Below are 19,411 nucleotides of genomic sequence, written 5' to 3'. Positions count from 1 at the left end.
AGATGTATGGAGAGGACAGGTTGTGGGCTGGAGATTACATGTGAGGAGGTATCAGGAGATTAGGTCAGAGATGTATGGAGAGGACAGGTTGTAGACTGGAGATTATGTGTGAGGAGATATCAGGAGATTAGGTCAGAGATGTATGGAGAGGACAGGTTGTGGAGTGGAGATTACATGTGAGGAGGTATCAGGACAGGAGATTAGGTCAGAGATGTATGGAGAGGACAGGTTGTGGAGTGGAGATTATGTGTGAGGAGATATCAGGAGATTAGGTCAGAGATGTATGGAGAGGACAGGTTGTGGAGTGGAGATTATGTGTGAGGAGATATCAGGAGATTAGGTCAGATGTATGGAGAGGACAGGTTGTAGACTGGACATTATGTGTGAGGAGGTATCAGGAGATTAGGTCAGATGTATGGAGAGGACAGGTTGTGGAGTGGAGATTATATGTGAGGAGGTATCAGGAGATTAGGTCAGAGATGTATGGAGAGGACAGGTTGTGGCCTGGAGACAATATGTGAGGAGGTATCAGGAGATTAGGTCAGAGATGTATGGAGAGGACAGGTTGTAGACTGGAAATTATGTGTGAGGAGATATCAGGAGATTAGGTCAGAGATGTATGGCGAGGAAAGGTTGTGGGCTGGAGATTACATGTGAGGAGGTATCAGGAGATTAGGTCAGAGATGTATGGAGAGGACAGGTTGTGGGCTGGAGATTACATGTGAGGAGGTATCAGGAGATTAGGTCAAAGATGTATGGAGAGGACAGGTTGTGGACTGGAGATTATGTGTGAGGAGATATCAGGAGATTAGGTCAGAGATGTATGGAGAGGAGAGGTTGTGGAGTGGAGATTACATGTGAGGAGGTATCAGGAGATTAGGTCAGAGATGTATGGAGAGGACAGGTTGTGGAGTGGAGATTATGTGTGAGGAGATATCAGGAGATTAGGTCAGAGATGTATGGAGAGGACAGGTTGTGGGCTGGAGATTACATGTGAGGAGGTATCAGGAGATTAGGTCAAAGATGTATGGAGAGGACAGGTTGTAGACTGGAGATTATGTGTGAGGAGATATCAGGAGATTAGGTCAGAGATGTATGGAGAGGACAGGTTGTGGAGTGGAGATTACATGTGAGGAGGTATCAGGACAGGAGATTAGGTCAGAGATGTATGGAGAGGACAGGTTGTGGAGTGGAGATTATGTGTGAGGAGATATCAGGAGATTAGGTCAGAGATGTATGGAGAGGACAGGTTGTGGAGTGGAGATTATGTGTGAGGAGATATCAGGAGATTAGGTCAGATGTATGGAGAGGACAGGTTGTAGACTGGACATTATGTGTGAGGAGGTATCAGGAGATTAGGTCAGATGTATAGAGAGGAAAGGTTGTGGGCTGGAGATTATGTGTGAGGAGATATCAGGAGATTAGGTCAGAGATGTATGGAGAGGACAGGTTGTTGTCACGGCCTGTGGTTTGTTTTGTGACACTTTCCTTCACTTGGTTGCCCATGGCAACGTGTGGTGTTGTTTGTGCAAGTGGTGGCAGTGTCTCAGCCCTATGGCTGATCCCCAGGACATGATTGCCACGCATGCCGTTGCCCGCGGCAACAGGTGAAGTGTGTTTGTTTATGTGTGTATTCCCCTTTAAGAGTCCGTCTTCCCTTGCCTGGTGTTGGAAGGGTTAACCTCCTTCCTAGTGTGTGTGAACACGGGGTGTGTCTGACTGTGGGTGTGGCTACTTGGGCCTATAAAGCCTCATTGAATATCTCTAGTCTGAGGGGTACTTCAGCCATGGTGAGCTGGAGCAGCCTCCTGTGTATACCATCCGCCAGTGGGGGCCACCCTTGTGGTCATAGGTTCATGTATGGTGTTTAGAAGATGTTTGTTTGGTCTTTATTTATTGCAGAATATGGTTTCCTGGGTTCCCGTGTGATGTCTGTGTGTGCGGTGTCCTTTGTGTTGTTTGTGGACAGCAGCACTTGCACGTGGGTTCCAGGCTCTGTGTCTGTGGCAGGTAGGTGTGGTTCTAGTTGCACTTACCTGCCATTGCCATATCTCTGTTTCTGTTCCCCTTGCAGCTTGGCCATTTTAGACTCCTGTTACTCCGTGTCCAGGAGGAACGGGCTGTCTACCCAGCTCAGGGATCGGCGGAGGGTCAGAAGGGATCCGAGGTTCCTGAGCATGAGCCCTCCTACCTTCAAGGGCGGCTCATGCAGCTAGGAGTCATTGTCAGATTAGGGAAGCTCTAGGGAGCAGGTCACCTCCTAATTCTGTGTTACTGGCCAAGTAGCGACCTTCCATCTCCTGATACAGCATGGCTGAGGGTTTTCCCCATCCTCAGCCGTGACAGTTGTAGACTGGACATTATGTGTGAGGAGGTATCAGGAGATTAGGTCAGATGTATGGAGAGGACAGGTTGTGGAGTGGAGATTATGGGTGAGGAGGTATCAGGAGATTAGGTCAGAGATGTATGGAGAGGACAGGTTGTGGAGTGGATATTACATGTGAGGAGGTATCAGGAGATTAGATCGGAGATGTATGGAGAGGACAGGTTGTGGACTGGAGATTATGTGTGAGGAGGTATCAGGAGATTAGGTCAGAGATGTAACTATGGAGAGGAGAGGTTGTGGACTGGAGATTATGTGTGATGAGGTATCAGGAGATTAGATCGGAGATGTATAGAGAGGACAGGTTGTGGACTGGAGATCATGTGTGAGGGGGTATCAAAAAATTAGATCAGATGTATGGAGAGGACAGGTTATGGATTGGAGTTACATGTGAGGAGGTATCAGGAGAATATGTCAGAGATGTATGGAGAAGACAGGTTGTGGACTGGAAATTATGTGGGAGGAAGTATCAGGAGAATATGTCAGATGTATGGAGAGGACAGGTTGTGGACTGGAGATTTTGTGTGAGGAGGTATCAGGAGACTAGATCGGAGATGTATGGAGAGGAGAGGTTGTGGATTGGAGATCATGTGTGAGGAGCGATCAGGAGATTAGGTCAGAGATGTATGGAGAGGACAGGTTGTGGATTGGAGATTATGTGTGAGGAGCGATCAGGAGATTAGGTCGGAGATGTATGGAGTGGACAGGTTGTGGAGTGGAGATTACATATGAGGAGGTATCAGGAGATTAGGTCAGAGATGTATGGAGTGGACAGGTTGTGGAGTGGAGATTACTTGTGAGGAGGTATCAGGAGATTAGGCCGTAGGTGTATGGAGAGGACAGGTTGTGGAGTGGAGATTACATATGAGGAGGTATCAGGAGATTAGGTCAGAGATGTATGGAGTGGACAGGTTGTGGAGTGGAGATTATGTGTGAGGAGGTATCAGGAGATTAGGCCGTAGGTGTATGGAGAGGACAGGTTGTGGACTGGATGGGAGGAGATATCAGGAGATTAGGTCAGATATGTTTGGAGAGGACAGCTTGTGGAATGAAGATTAGTGATGTATGTTTTTAGTGAGTTTCTGATTTATCTCATGTTTCTCATTGGTTTTTCAGTGATGTGTCTTTGTGATGTCTCTCGGTGACATGTCTCTGTGATGTAACTGGGTGCTGTCTCTTAGTGATCTCTTATTTATGTGTCTTTGTGATGTCTCATCTTATGTTGTCTTTTCCTCTCAGCCCAGTAAGATGAAACGGAAATTCTCCTCATTTTTCAAGAGTTTGGTCATTGAGTTGGACAAAGATTTGTACGGACCGGACAACCACTTGGTGGAGGTGCGTTATACGCTTAGTGTTGGCTACAATTTTGGAAAGTGTCAGAGGGTTTTTCTATACAAAAACTGTGGGCACCAGTCCCTTAGAATCTGTTGAGAGGCCCCATCTCTTTTGTGGGTCATTCATCGCTCATCTTTCTGGGTACAGTATGAGGGGCACCAGGTTGTAAGGATTAGAAACCCCCAGATGTAGGACACTTGTGTTGTAGTCTTCTCTGTTTATCTGCTCTGAACCTTTTATCTGCTCCTCTCAGTGGCACAGGACTCCGAGCACTCAGGAGACTGATGGCTTCCAGGTGAAGCGACCAGGAGATGTTAGTGTCCGCTGCACCCTACTACTGATGCTGGACTACCAGGTAACCCCCACCTCACATGTACTGCACTAAATCTACTCCATCTGTATACAGACATCACATGTACTACACTAAATCTACTCCATCTGTATACAGACATCACATGTACTGCACTAAATCTACTCCATCTGTATACAGACATCACATGTACTACACTAAATCTACTCCATCTGTATACAGACATCACATGTACTACACTAAATCTACTCCATCTGTATACAGACATCACATGTACTGCACTAAATCTACTCCATCTGTATACAGACATCACATGTACTGCACTAAATCTACTCCATCTGTATACAGACATCACATGTACTGCACTAAATCTACTCCATCTGTATACAGACATCACATGTACTGCACTAAATCTACTCCATCTGTATACAGACATCACATGTACTGCACTAAATCTACTCCATCTGTATACAGACATCACATGTACTGCACTAAATCTACTCCATCTGTATACAGACATCACATGTACTGCACTAAATCTACTCCATCTGTATACAGACATCACATGTACTACACTAAATCTACTCCATCTGTATACAGACATCACATGTACTACACTAAATCTACTCCATCTGTATACAGACATCACATGTACTACACTAAATCTACTCCATCTGTGTACAGACATCACATGTACTACACTAAATCTACTCCATCTGTATACAGACATCACATGTACTACACTAAATCTACTCCATCTGTATACAGACATCACATGTACTGCACTAAATCTACTCCATCTGTATACAGACATCACATGTACTGCACTAAATCTACTCCATCTGTATACAGACATCACATGTACTGCACTAAATCTACTCCATCTGTATACAGACATCACATGTACTGCACTAAATCTACTCCATCTGTATACAGACATCACATGTACTGCACTAAATCTACTCCATCTGTATACAGACATCACATGTACTACACTAAATCTACTCCATCTGTATACAGACATCACATGTACTACACTAAATCTACTCCATCTGTATACAGACATCACATGTACTACACTAAATCTACTCCATCTGTGTACAGACATCACATGTACTACACTAAATCTACTCCATCTGTATACAGACATCACATGTACTACACTAAATCTACTCCATCTGTGTACAGACATCACATGTACTGCACTAAATCTACTCCATCTGTATACTGACATCACATGTACTACACTAAATCTACTCCATCTGTATACAGACATCACATGTACTACACTAAATCTACTCCATCTGTATACAGACATCACATGTACTGCACTAAATCTACTCCATCTGTATACAGACATCACATGTACTGCACTAAATCTACTCCATCTGTATACTGACATCACATGTACTGCACTAAATCTACTCCATCTGTATACAGACATCACATGTACTGCACTAAATCTACTCCATCTGTATACTGACATCACATGTACTGCACTAAATCTACTCCATCTGTATACAGACATCACATGTACTACACTAAATCTACTCCATCTGTATACAGACATCACATGTACTACACTAAATCTACTCCATCTGTATACAGACATCACATGTACTACACTAAATCTACTCCATCTGTTTACTGACATCACATGTACTGCACTAAATCTACTCCATCTGTATACTGACATCACATGTACTGCACTAAATCTACTCCATCTGTATACAGACATCACATGTACTGCACTAAATCTACTCCATCTGTATACTGACATCACATGTACTGCACTAAATCTACTCCATCTGTATACAGACATCACATGTACTGCACTAAATCTACTCCATCTGTATACTGACATCACATGTACTACACTAAATCTACTCCATCTGTATACTGACATCACATGTACTGCACTAAATCTACTCCATCTGTATACAGACATCACATGTACTGCACTAAATCTACTCCATCTGTATACTGACATCACATGTACTGCACTAAATCTACTCCATCTGTATACAGACATCACATGTACTACACTAAATCTACTCCATCTGTATACAGACATCACATGTACTGCACTAAATCTACTCCATCTGTATACAGACATCACATGTACTGCACTAAATCTACTCCATCTGTATACAGACATCACATGTACTGCACTAAATCTACTCCATCTGTATACAGACATCACATGTACTACACTAAATCTACTCCATCTGTATACAGACATCACATGTACTGCACTAAATCTACTCCATCTGTATACAGACATCACATGTACTGCACTAAATCTACTCCATCTGTATACAGACATCACATGTACTGCACTAAATCTACTCCATCTGTATACAGACATCACATGTACTGCACTAAATCTACTCCATCTGTATACAGACATCACATGTACTGCACTAAATCTACTCCATCTGTATACAGACATCACATGTACTGCACTAAATCTACTCCATCTGTATACTGACATCACATGTACTGCACTAAATCTACTCCATCTGTATACAGACATCACATGTACTGCACTAAATCTACTCCATCTGTATACAGACATCACATGTACTGCACTAAATCTACTCCATCTGTATACAGACATCACATGTACTGCACTAAATCTACTCCATCTGTATACTGACATCACATGTACTACACTAAATCTACTCCATCTGTATACAGACATCACATGTACTGCACTAAATCTACTCCATCTGTATACAGACATCACATGTACTGCACTAAATCTACTCCATCTGTATACAGACATCACATGTACTGCACTAAATCTACTCCATCTGTATACTGACATCACATGTACTGCACTAAATCTACTCCATCTGTATACAGACATCACATGTACTGCACTAAATCTACTCCATCTGTATACAGACATCACATGTACTGCACTAAATCTACTCCATCTGTATACAGACATCACATGTACTGCACTAAATCTACTCCATCTGTATACAGACATCACATGTACTGCACTAAATCTACTCCATCTGTATACAGACATCACATGTACTGCACTAAATCTACTCCATCTGTATACAGACATCACATGTACTGCACTAAATCTACTCCATCTGTATACAGACATCACATGTACTGCACTAAATCTACTCCATCTGTATACAGACATCACATGTACTGCACTAAATCTACTCCATCTGTATACAGACATCACATGTACTGCACTAAATCTACTGTATGTGAGGCGGTATACTGGGATCTCCTCTGCTGTATGTGAGGCGGTATACTGGGATCTCCTCTGCTGTATGTGAGGCGGTATACTGGGATCTCCTCTACTGTATGTGGGGCGGTATACTGAGATCTCCTCTGCTGTATGTGGGGCGGTATACTGAGATCTCCTCTGCTGTATGTGGGGTGGGGCGGTATACTGAGATCTCCTCTGCTGTATGTGGGGTGAGGCGGTTTACTGAGATCTACTCTGCTGTTTGTGGGGTGAGGCGGTATACTGGGATCTCCTCTGCTGTATGTGAGGCGGTATACTGGGATCTCCTCTGCTGTATGTGAGGCGGTATACTGAGATCTCCTCTGCTGTATGTGAGGCGGTATACTGGGATCTCCTCTGCTGTATGTGAGGCGGTATACTGGGATCTCCTCTGCTGTATGTGAGGCGGTATACTGGGATCTCCTCTGCTGTATGTGAGGCGGTATACTGGGATCTCCTCTACTGTATGTGGGGCGGTATACTGAGATCTCCTCTGCTGTATGTGGGGCGGTATACTGAGATCTCCTCTGCTGTATGTGGGGTGGGGCGGTATACTGAGATCTCCTCTGCTGTATGTGGGGTGAGGCGGTTTACTGAGATCTACTCTGCTGTTTGTGGGGTGAGGCGGTATACTGGGATCTCCTCTGCTGTATGTGAGGCGGTATACTGGGATCTCCTCTGCTGTATGTGAGGCGGTATACTGGGATCTCCTCTGCTGTATGTGAGGCGGTATACTGGGATCTCCCTTGCTTTATATGGGGTGAGGCGGTATACTGGGATCTCCTCTGCTGTATGTGGGGCGGTATACTGAGATCTCCTCTGATGTATGTGGGGTGGGGCGGTATACTGAGATCTCCTCTGCTGTATGTGGGGTGGGGCGGTATACTGAGATCTCCTCTGCTGTATGTGGGGTGAGGCGGTATACTGGGATCTCCTCTGCTGTATGTGGGGTGGGGCGGTATACTGAGATCTCCTCTGCTGTATGTGGGGTGGAGCGGTATACTGAGATCTCCTCTGCTGTATGTGAGGCGGTATACTGAGATCTCCTCTGCTGTATGTGGGGTGAGGCGGTATACTGAGATCTCCTCTGCTGTATGTGAGGCGGTATACTGAGATCTCCTCTGCTGTATGTGGGGTGGGGCGGTATACTGGGATCTCCTCTGCTGTATGTGGGGTGAGGCGGTATACTGAGATCTCCTCTGCTGTATGTGGGGTGGAGCGGTATACTGGGATCTCCTCTACTGTATGTGGGGTGGAGCGGTATACTGGGATCTCCTCTGCTGTATGTGGGGTGGGGCGGTATACTGGGATCTCCTCTGCTGTATGTGGGGCGGTATACTGAGATCTCCTCTGCTGTATGTGAGGCGGTATACTGAGATCTCCTCTACTGTATGTGGGGTGGGGCGGTATACTGGGATCTCCTCTGCTGTATGTGGGGTGAGGCGGTATACTGGGATCTCCTCTGCTGTATGTGGGGTGGGGCGGTATACTGGGATCTCCTCTGCTGTATGTGGGGTGAGGCGGTATACTGGGATCTCCTCTGCTTTATATGGGGTGAGGCGGTATACTGAGATCTCCTCTGCTGTATGTGAGGCGGTATACTGGGATCTCCTCTGCTGTATGTGGGGCGGTATACTGAGATCTCCTCTGATGTATGTGGGGTGGGGCGGTATACTGAGATCTCCTCTGCTGTATGTGAGGCGGTATACTGAGATCTCCTCTGCTGTATGTGAGGCGGTATACTGAGATCTCCTCTACTGTATGTGAGGCGGTATACTGGGATCTCCTCTACTGTATGTGAGGCGGTATACTGGGATCTCCTCTGCTGTATGTGAGGCGGTATACTGAGATCTACTCTGCTGTATGTGAGGCGGTATACTGGGATCTCCTCTACTGTATGTGAGGCGGTATACTGAGATCTACTCTGCTGTATGTGAGGCGGTATACTGGGATCTCCTCTGCTGTATGTGAGGCGGTATACTGAGATCTCCTCTGCTGTATGTGAGGCGGTATACTGAGATCTACTCTGCTGTATGTGGGGTGGGGCGGTATACTGAGATCTCCTCTGCTGTATGTGGGGTGAGGTGGTATACTGAGATCTCCTCTGCTGTATGTGGGGTGGGGCGGTGTACTGAGATCTCCTCTGCTGTATGTGGGGTGGGGCGGTATACTGAGATCTCCTCTGCTGTATGTGGGGTGGGGCGGTATACTGAGATCTCCTCTGCTGTATGTGGGGTGGGGCGGTATACTGAGATCTCCTCTGCTGTATGTGGGGTGGGGCGGTATACTGAGATCTCCTCTGCTGTATGTGGGGTGGGGCGGTATACTGGGATCTCCTCTGCTGTATGTGGGGTGAGGCGGTATACTGGGATCTCCTCTGCTGTATGTGGGGCGGTATACTGAGATCTCCTCTGCTGTATTTGGGGTGGGGCGGTATACTGAGATCTCCTCTGCTGTATGTGGGGTGGGGCGGTATACTGAGATCTCCTCTGCTGTATGTGGGGTGGGGCGGTGTACTGAGATCTCCTCTGCTGTATGTGGGGTGAGGCGGTATACTGGGATCTCCTCTGCTGTATGTGGGGCGGTATACTGAGATCTCCTCTGCTGTATTTGGGGTGGGGCGGTATACTGAGATCTCCTCTGCTGTATGTGGGGTGGGGCGGTGTACTCATCTTGAGGAGTGTATAACAGTGACTTGTAGGGTGCAGGGTTCCTAATTTTCGACCACTTCTCTCTGCAGCCCCCACAGTTTAAGCTTGACCCCCGTCTTGCTCGTCTCCTGGGGATCCATACTCAGACGCGGGCGGTCATCATCCAGGCGCTCTGGCAGTATATAAAGACCAACAAGCTCCAGGATTGTCACGACAAGGAGTACATCAGCGGTGACAAGTACTTCCAGCAGGTGGGCCCCGTTTCTCTCCAGTTACTCCTTTCCGCTGCTGGACACTGGCTATGGCGTTCTGTCACCCTGCAGTTTTTTTGAGCAAAGTACCATTCTACATTGTGGGGTACCGCTCCCCTCTTCCCCGCTCACCATCTCGGGGGACTTCCATCATTTATCAGTGTCCTTTCTTTCATTTCTTAGATTTTTGATTGTCCTCGTTTAAAGTTCTCAGAGATCCCACAGAGGCTGACGAACCTGCTGCTCCCGCCGGACCCCATAGTCATCAACCACATCATCAGGTAACCACCAGTGAGTGGGCTCCTACCAGTCCGAGTGATGCCCCAGTCTTCCATGACCTGGCTTCTTCTCTACAGTCCACTCTATCCAGTCCTCCGTCACCTAGCGTCCTCTCTACAGTCCACTCTACCCAGTCCTCCGTCACCTGGCCTACTCTCTACAGTCCACTCTATCCAGTCCTCCGTCACCTGGCCTACTCTCTACAGTCCACTCTATCCAGTCCTCCGTCACCTGGCCTACTCTCTACAGTCCACTCTATCCAGTCTTCCATGACCTGGCTTCTTCTCTACAGTCCACTCTATCCAGTCCTCCGTCACCTAGCGTCCACTCTACCCAGTCCTCCGTCACCTGGCCTACTCTCTACAGTCCACTCTACCCAGTCCTCCGTCACCTGGCCTACTCTCTACAGTCCACTCTACCCAGTCCTCCGTCACCTGGCCTACTCTCTACAGTCCACTCTACCCAGTCCTCCGTCACCTGGCCTACTCTCTACAGTCCACTCTATCCAGTCCTCCGTCACCTGGCCTACTCTCTACAGTCCACTCTATCCAGTCTTCCATGACCTGGCTTCTTCTCTACAGTCCACTCTACCCAGTCCTCCGTCACCTGGCCTACTCTCTACAGTCCACTCTATCCAGTCCTCCGTCACCTGGCCTACTCTCTACAGTCCACTCTATCCAGTCCTCCGTCACCTGGCCTACTCTCTACAGTCCACTCTATCCAGTCTTCCATGACCTGGCTTCTTCTCTACAGTCCACTCTATCCAGTCCTCCGTCACCTAGCGTCCACTCTACCCAGTCCTCCGTCACCTGGCCTACTCTCTACAGTCCACTCTACCCAGTCCTCCGTCACCTGGCCTACTCTCTACAGTCCACTCTACCCAGTCCTCCGTCACCTGGCCTACTCTCTACAGTCCACTCTACCCAGTCCTCCGTCACCTGGCCTACTCTCTACAGTCCACTCTATCCAGTCCTCCGTCACCTGGCCTACTCTCTACAGTCCACTCTATCCAGTCCTCCGTCACCTGGCCTACTCTCTACAGTCCACTCTATCCAGTCCTCCGTCACCTGACCTACTCTCTACAGTCCACTCTATCCAGTCCTCCGTCACCTGGCCTACTCTCTACAGTCCACTCTACCCAGTCCTCCGTCACCTGGCCTACTCTCTACAGTCCACTCTACCCAGTCCTCCGTCACCTGGCCTACTCTCTACAGTCCACTCTACCCAGTCCTCCGTCACCTGGCCTACTCTCTACAGTCCACTCTATCCAGTCCTCCGTCACCTGGCCTACTCTCTACAGTCCACTCTATCCAGTCCTCCGTCACCTGGCCTACTCTCTACAGTCCACTCTATCCAGTCCTCCGTCACCTGACCTACTCTCTACAGTCCACTCTACCCAGTCCTCCGTCACCTGGCTTCCTCTCTACAGTCCACTCTACCCAGTCCTCCGTCACCTGCCGTCCTCTCTACAGTCCATTCTACCCAGTCCTCCGTCACCTGGCCTACTCTCTACAGTCCACTCTATCCTGTCCTCCGTCCAGGGGTGTAACTACCATAGTGGCAGACCATGCGACTGCTATGGGGCCTAGGGCAAGAGGGGTCCAGTCTTGGTTGGGATTATCTCTTCTACTGAAGATGAAAACTTGGTTAGGACTCTACCCTCTAAAGCAGGGGTGCACAATCTGCAGCCCTCGATATCATTCTGTGTGGCCCCCAACCATCTGGTGACAGACATGTATGTCTATGTCTTGTGGCTGCTCACATGTATTTTTCATGTATTCTCCCATTAGATGGGAGTCCTGGAGGTGTAACCAGAGATTTTTGATATATACTGTATGTACAATGCACCATAAATACAGTATTTCAGTTTTTAATACCCTTAACTTTTTTTTTCGGCCCTTGGGATTCCTTCAGTCTGACAATGTGGCCCCTAACCAGAAAAGGTTGTGAACCCCTGCTCTAAAGGAACAACATTTAGCAAATGAAGCAGTGGAAAAACAGCCAAAGGGTCATCGAAAATGGTTTACGCAGAAAACTTTATGTTCTTTGTGGGGGGCCTGGTTTGATCCTTGCTATGGGGCCCTTACTACTCTATGTAAGCCACTGCCTCTGTCACTTGACCTACTCTCTACAGTCCACTCTATTCAGTCTTCCGTCAACTGACCTACTCTCTACAGTCCGATTTGTCCAGTCCTCTGTCACCTGCCCCCCTGTCTACAGTTCACTCTGTCCAGTCCTCCAGCAACTGGCCTCCTCTCTACAGTCCACTCTGTCCAGTCCTCCGTCAACTGTCCTCCTCTCTACAGTCCACTCTGTCCAGTTCTCAGTCAACTTGCCTCCTCTCTATAGTCCACTCTACCCAGTCCTCCGTCACGTGGCCACCTCTCTTCAGTCCACTCTATACAGTCCTCTGTCAATTGGCCTACTCTCTACAGTCCACCCTTTCCATTCCTCAGTCACCTGGCCTCCTCAATTCAGTCTACTCTATACAGTCCTCCGTCACCTGACCTACTCTTTACATTCCACTGTATCCAGTCCTCCGTCACATGGCCTCCTCTCTTCAGTCCACTCTATCCAGTCCTCCATTGCGTGACCTACTTTCTACAGTCCACTCTATCCAGTCCTCCGTCACCTGACCTACTCTCTACAGTCCACTCTATCCAGTCCTCCTTCACCTGACCTACTCTCTACAGTCCACTGTATCCAGTCCTCCGTCACGTGGCCTCCTCTCTACAGACCACTCTATCCAGTCCCCCTTCACCTGACCTACTCTCTACAGTCCACTCTATCCTGTTCTCTGTTAACTGGCCTCCTGTCTACAGTCCACTCTAACCAGTCCTCCGTCACCTGACTTACTCTCTACATGCCACTCTATGCAGTCCTCCGTCACCTGGCCTCCTCTCTACAGTCCACTCTTTCCAGTCCTCCCGTCACCTGACCTACTCTCTACAGTCCACCCTATCCAGTCCTTCGTCACCTGACCTACTCTCTACAGTCCACTTTATCCTGTCCTCCGTCACCTGACCTACTCTTCTCAGTACACTCTATCCAGTCCTCCGTCACCTGGCCTCCTCTCTACAGTCCACTCTTTCCAGTCCTCCCGTCACCTGACCTACTCTCTACAGTCCACCCTATCCAGTCCTTCGTCACCTGACGTACTCTCTACAGTCCACTCTTTCCAGTCCTCCGTCACCTGACCTACTCTCTACAGTCCACCCTATCCAGTCCTTCGTCACCTGACCTACTCTCTACAGTCCACCCTATCCAGTCCTTCGTCACCTGACGTACTCTCTACAGTCCACTTTATCCTGTCCTCCGTCACCTGACCTACTCTTCTCAGTACACTCTATCCAGTCCCCCTTCACCTGACCTACTCTCTACAGTCCACTCTATCCTGTTCTCTGTTAACTGGCCTCCTGTCTACAGTCCACTCTAACCAGTCCTCCGTCACCTGACTTACTCTCTACATGCCACTCTATCCAGTCCTTCGTCACCTGGCCTCCTCTCTACAGTCCACTCTTTCCAGTCCTCCCGTCACCTGACCTACTCTCTACAGTCCACCCTATCCAGTCCTTCGTCACCTGACGTACTCTCTACAGTCCACTCTTTCCAGTCCTCCCGTCACCTGACCTACTCTCTACAGTCCACCCTATCCAGTCCTTCGTCACCTGACCTACTCTCTACAGTCCACTTTATCCTGTCCTCCGTCACCTGACCTACTCTTCTCAGTACACTCTATCCAGTCCTCCGTCACCTGGCCTCCTCTCTACAGTCCACTCTTTCCAGTCCTCCCGTCACCTGACCTACTCTCTACAGTCCACCCTATCCAGTCCTTCGTCACCTGACGTACTCTCTACAGTCCACTCTTTCCAGTCCTCCGTCACCTGACCTACTCTCTACAGTCCACCCTATCCAGTCCTTCGTCACCTGACCTACTCTCTACAGTCCACCCTATCCAGTCCTTCGTCACCTGACGTACTCTCTACAGTCCACTTTATCCAGTCCTCCGTCACCTGGACTCCTCTCTACAGTCCACCCTATCCAGTCCTCCATCACCTGACCTACTCTTCTCAGTACACTCTATCCAGTCCTCCGTCACCTGGACTCCTCTCTACAGTCCACCCTATCCAGTCCTCCATCACCTGACCTACTCTCTACAGTCCACTCTATTCAGTCCTCCGTCGCGTGACCTACTCTCTATAGTCCACTCTATCCAGTCCTCCATTAGTCAGAGATCTCTCGTGTCCTCTACTTTTTCCATCCCAGCAATTATTATGAGGCGATGGGACCAGCTGCTGCAGGCAGCCATCTCTGGAATCAGCTGGCAGCATATTCCACATATTCTTTCATTAAAAGGGGTTCATCATTGTTATACATCATCCATGCAGAACCTCCTCTATGTGCTGCACACTGCTATCATAGCAGTTCTGCACCAGAGTCTGGAGCTGCTCCATAGGGGAGCGTGAGAAGTTCTCAGATTGGGCAATCCCACATAACTGCTCAAATTAGTATGTTCGGGGTCGCTGGGCACTGGGTGGGCTTTCCTATTTTGTGCTCTGAGTCACCTCCTTCTTCCTATATCTGCACAATATCCCCAGGACTGGATGTGAAGGGTTAATCTTGGGCTCTCTTCTCACTGGCAATCTTCTCTTCCACCATACATACTGATGGGTTCTGATGACCTCCTCGCTGATTTGGGGATTTGTGTGCCCAGACACACTCAATTACATTACACTTGATCTCCTTGCAATCAGAGGTAAAGGCCACTCCGAATAGAAAAGCAGAGATGTTCTTATCACAGTCAGAGGGATCCGCTCAAGCTCTGTTTCCATCATGGGTCCATCAGAGACAGAAGTCTATGGCAGCTTGAATCCAAAGCTCTGGAGATCACCGGGGATTTCTCATCCATCGTTCCTGACTGATCTCTCCACTCCTCCAGAAGGGAAGCCGCTCCTGATCCACAGTAGTTCTGGCCGGTGATGAATGGGGCCTGGTTTCCTCCAGACGTGGCATTCAGGTCTAGGCTTCAGTTTTGGTCTTAATCTTGTTTCTGAATCCTATAAGCGTCTTTGGGCAGGCTGTCACGCGTCTTCCGCAGACGAGGATGTCATTCTGGCAGCTTCTCTCACCTATGGAGGTGACGGTTGGCTCTTCGTCACCTCCCTGACCCCCTCCTTGGGTCATCACTGAATTCACTTGGATCATTAATGATGCAGGAAGTTTTCTTTTTTTACCTTTCTGAGATCTACAGACTGTTCCTTGGCTCTGTGGCACTTTTCTTACCACTGCCATCACTGGGCCCTGCCCCGTCCCACATCCAGCCTACTTACCACAGGGGGACTTCAAACACATCCTACAAACATCTGTGGATGATGAGAGAAATGAAGCTCCTGGGGGTGTGAATACTTCTGTGACCGCGCACAGATGTCTACAATCCTGGGGTGAATGTCATCTGTGATAGGGCAGTGACAGAACATAATGCGGATTAAGTGAAGGGTGTGAATACTTTGTAAATTCGCAGTAAAATATCTCCATGACTAACCTATGCTTCCCTATAGTGTGGATCCCACTGACCAAAAGAAAACTGCCTGCTATGACATTGACGTGGAAGTAGAAGATCCACTAAAGGGACAGATGAGTAGTTTTCTCTTATCCACCGCCAACCAGCAAGAGATCTCTGCCCTGGATAATAAGGTAATCTGAATGGTGGACACGGCGACAGTAATCCTAACGGTGGGGCGGACATGTTGACTGTAATCTTAGTTGTATAATATCATACAGGCGGACAGTAAGGGCAGATGAACGGCCATTAAGTCCTCCTGCTTGACAGCTGTCTGACAAGGTATCCAGAGCTTGACATTGATTTTTAGCCGTCGTCACTTGACGTTTGTGTTCTGGTCATTGTCAGAGAAATAACACTTTCATTTTTGGACGTTTTGTTTGGCCAAACGTGGTATTGCTACTGGCAAATCTAATGAGTGGCCTCCATCTCATGCCCATAGCGACTTCATTGTGGAGGTGGAATATTCGCGGCAGAGCTGAAATCTGCTGCTCATCATCAACATGAACATCCCAGAGCTGTAAGTCCTGTCACGTACAATGGGCTGACAGTAGATGACTTCTGGTGGAGCACACGTAGCTGGACATATACATTGGAACGTTCTTACAACAGTTCTATCTCCTGACCCTCCCCTCCATACACATACATGCTTGACCAAAGAGGCATGAGTTCTGAACATTCTGAAATCAGAAACCTCGATCCCCCATCTCTCTCGACCGCCAATGTTAGGGGAGAGTGGGGACATATCTACTGTGTATGGCAGCATAACCTGGAAGTCTAGAACTGTCCTCTGCGCCAGTCCCCTTCCACCGAGGTTGGTTTTAGGAGGAGTTTCAGTTCATCAGGGATGACTTACGTCTTCTCGGTGTGAGGCTCTCACATCATGACTTGTTGGGGTACTTGCTGGATCTACACTGCTGACTTTTTTGTTTTAGATTCATGAGACAATTGAATCCATAAACCAACTGAAGATACAACGAGACTTTATGTTGAGCTTCTCTAGAGATCCAAAGGGTTATATCCAGGACTGGCTCTTGTCCCAGAGCAGAGACCTCAAGGTAACAACATTGATGGTTGTTCTTCTAGCCCTCCCCGGCTGTATGTCTGTAAAGCTGTCATGAGAAGTGCCTTTCCTGGGTCATCGCTGCTTCTCTCACGGTGGTAGACTTACTAACAGATCTTCCACTTATTAGATCATGACAGATGTGGTGGGGAACCCAGAGCAGGAGAGGAGAGCCGACTTCTACCAGGAGCCTTGGTCCCAGGAGGCTGTGAGCCGCTACTTTTACTGCAAGGTGAGACCTGTCTAATCTCATTTGTAGTTTTCACATTTGGTCAAAACACTAAGGGGAGATTTATCAAACTGGAGGAAAGTAGAACGGGCTTAGTCGCCCATGCTAACCAATCAGATTCCACAGCTCCCGATTGGTTGCTATAGGCGACTAAGCCCGTTCTGCTTTACACCAGTTTGATAAATCTTCCCCTAATTGTATGGGATAACAAAAGGATGACAGCAGCATGGCCGGCTTGTTCAGCGTTCTAAGAAAGACCATACATTTAGGAGATGGAAAAGTTGCAGAGCAGCACAAATGAACCTCTCGACGCAGCCCGGAACGCACCAGCCACGTCAGGACCACAGATCCACAGCAGTCCCAGGAACAGTCGTAGATAACAAAAGGATGACAGCAGCACGTCCGGTGTGTCTATTTATTGGAAGCCAAGAGTGCACACACAAGTAGGTACGACGTTTCGGCTACGCAGTAGCCTTTATCAAGTATACAAGTACTATATACACATACATGACCACTCCTATTACATACTAGACGCAATCAACACACGTGGGACAATTAGAAACGGCCCAAACTCCGGTCAGGATTTCTGTGATTCATAATAAGATAAATGTGCACCTGATACCACATTGAATCCCATCCCATCAAGCGTATTGACGTTCCAAGTCGGCGTCTCTACCAGCGTGTTGCGCATGTCAGTGACGTCACCGCATCGTCATATGGGCGTGCCGCCGTCCAGGGTCACCGGGATGCAAACGCACCTCATATTGCCCCCACAGGACCCACTGAATGTTTTGCATATGGGGGATGTAGGACCTTGCGCCTGTCATGTGACGGTCACGTGAGTCGATGACGCGTGACTTCTGTCATTGGATGCGCACGCTGATTGGCAATATGAGGTGACCCTGGACGGCGGCACGCCCATATGACGATGCGGTGACGTCACTGACATGCGCAACACGCTGGTAGAGACGCCGACTTGGAACGTCAATACGCTTGATGGTATCAGGTGCACATTTATCTTATTATGAATCACAGACAGCCTGACCGGAGTTTGGGCCGTTTCTAATTGTCCCACGTGTGTTGATTGGCTCTAGTCTGTAATAGGAGTGGTCATGTATGTGTATATAGTACTTGTATACTTGACAAAGGCTACTGCGTAGCCGAAACGTCGTACCTATTTGTGTGTGCACTCTTGGCTTCCAATAAATAGACACACCGGACGTGCTGCTGTCATCCTTTTGTTATCTACGACTGTTCCTGGGACTGCTGTGAATCTGTGGTCCTGACGTGGCTGGTGCGTTCCGGGCTGCGTCGAGAGGTTCATTTGTGCTGCTCTGCAACTTTTCCATCTCCTAAATGTATGGTCTTTTTTAGAACGCTGAACAAGCCGCATGAACAGATTACAAAAAGAAATCAGGAAAGCAACCATAAACCATCAGCAAGCAGGACTGAAAAAAGTATTTGTCCCCTTCCGAATGTCACCTATAATTGCAAATGTTTCTGTCTCTACCATTTCTTGAAGACTATCAGCCTGAGGAAAATTTGCTAAACTGAGGTTCTCTTATCTTTGAGTCCGAGGTGGCACCACTGGGTAAGCAATTCCTTCCTGAGAAAGGACAAACCCTACTAAAAAGTAGAAAGCAGAAAATGGTAGACATGGAAGACCTCACAACCGTAGCAGCTCCCCCACAGCTGGATGTGAAATAACCATGTCAATGATAGCTGCAGATAATTGTATTCATCGGGATACTGCTGCCTCCGACTCAAGGAAAAGAAAATTTCAGGTAAGCGAAGTTTCCCTGTTCCTTGCCAACACCACTGGGATTTAAAAAGCTGAAGGACCGGGGGGATCTTGCACAGCAGCACTGTAGACACTTGTGTCAAAGGCGACGCACTCAGACAGAAACGTCCAACTTGGAATGTTTTATGAAGGTTCGGGCTGAAGCTCACAAAGTCACCTGCAACAGCATTTCTCCAGTCTCTGCCCATGAAGCCGAGATAGATCTAGTAGGGTGGGCATGAATACCTTCAGGATTCGGAATTCCATCCAAAGTATAGCATGAGGCATTTTCCTCCTTCATCTGTTTTCCA

The 19,411-nt window shown here is 48.0% G+C and overlaps 1 protein-coding gene across 3 annotated transcripts in view; it reads left to right on the top strand.

The window, feature by feature from the left end:
* The window catches only part of SMARCD3 (SWI/SNF related, matrix associated, actin dependent regulator of chromatin, subfamily d, member 3), a 163,143-nt gene that overhangs the window by 126,556 nt on the left and 17,176 nt on the right, over positions 1–19,411 (top strand). For all 3 annotated transcript variants that reach the window (XM_040431811.1, XM_040431810.1, XM_040431813.1), the window contains 7 exons: positions 3,623–3,718; positions 3,972–4,073; positions 10,028–10,189; positions 10,373–10,470; positions 16,027–16,162; positions 16,964–17,086; positions 17,222–17,323. In XM_040431811.1, the coding sequence (XP_040287745.1) occupies positions 3,623–3,718; positions 3,972–4,073; positions 10,028–10,189; positions 10,373–10,470; positions 16,027–16,162; positions 16,964–17,086; positions 17,222–17,323 (819 nt within the window). The remainder of the gene's footprint in view (positions 1–3,622; positions 3,719–3,971; positions 4,074–10,027; positions 10,190–10,372; positions 10,471–16,026; positions 16,163–16,963; positions 17,087–17,221; positions 17,324–19,411) is intronic.

Source organism: Bufo bufo, chromosome 5 (genome assembly GCF_905171765.1).
Source record: "Bufo bufo chromosome 5, aBufBuf1.1, whole genome shotgun sequence".
Lineage (NCBI taxonomy): Eukaryota > Metazoa > Chordata > Amphibia > Anura > Bufonidae > Bufo > Bufo bufo.
Note: the sequence above shows the minus strand (reverse complement) of the source record. Positions and strands in the feature narration are given on the sequence as shown.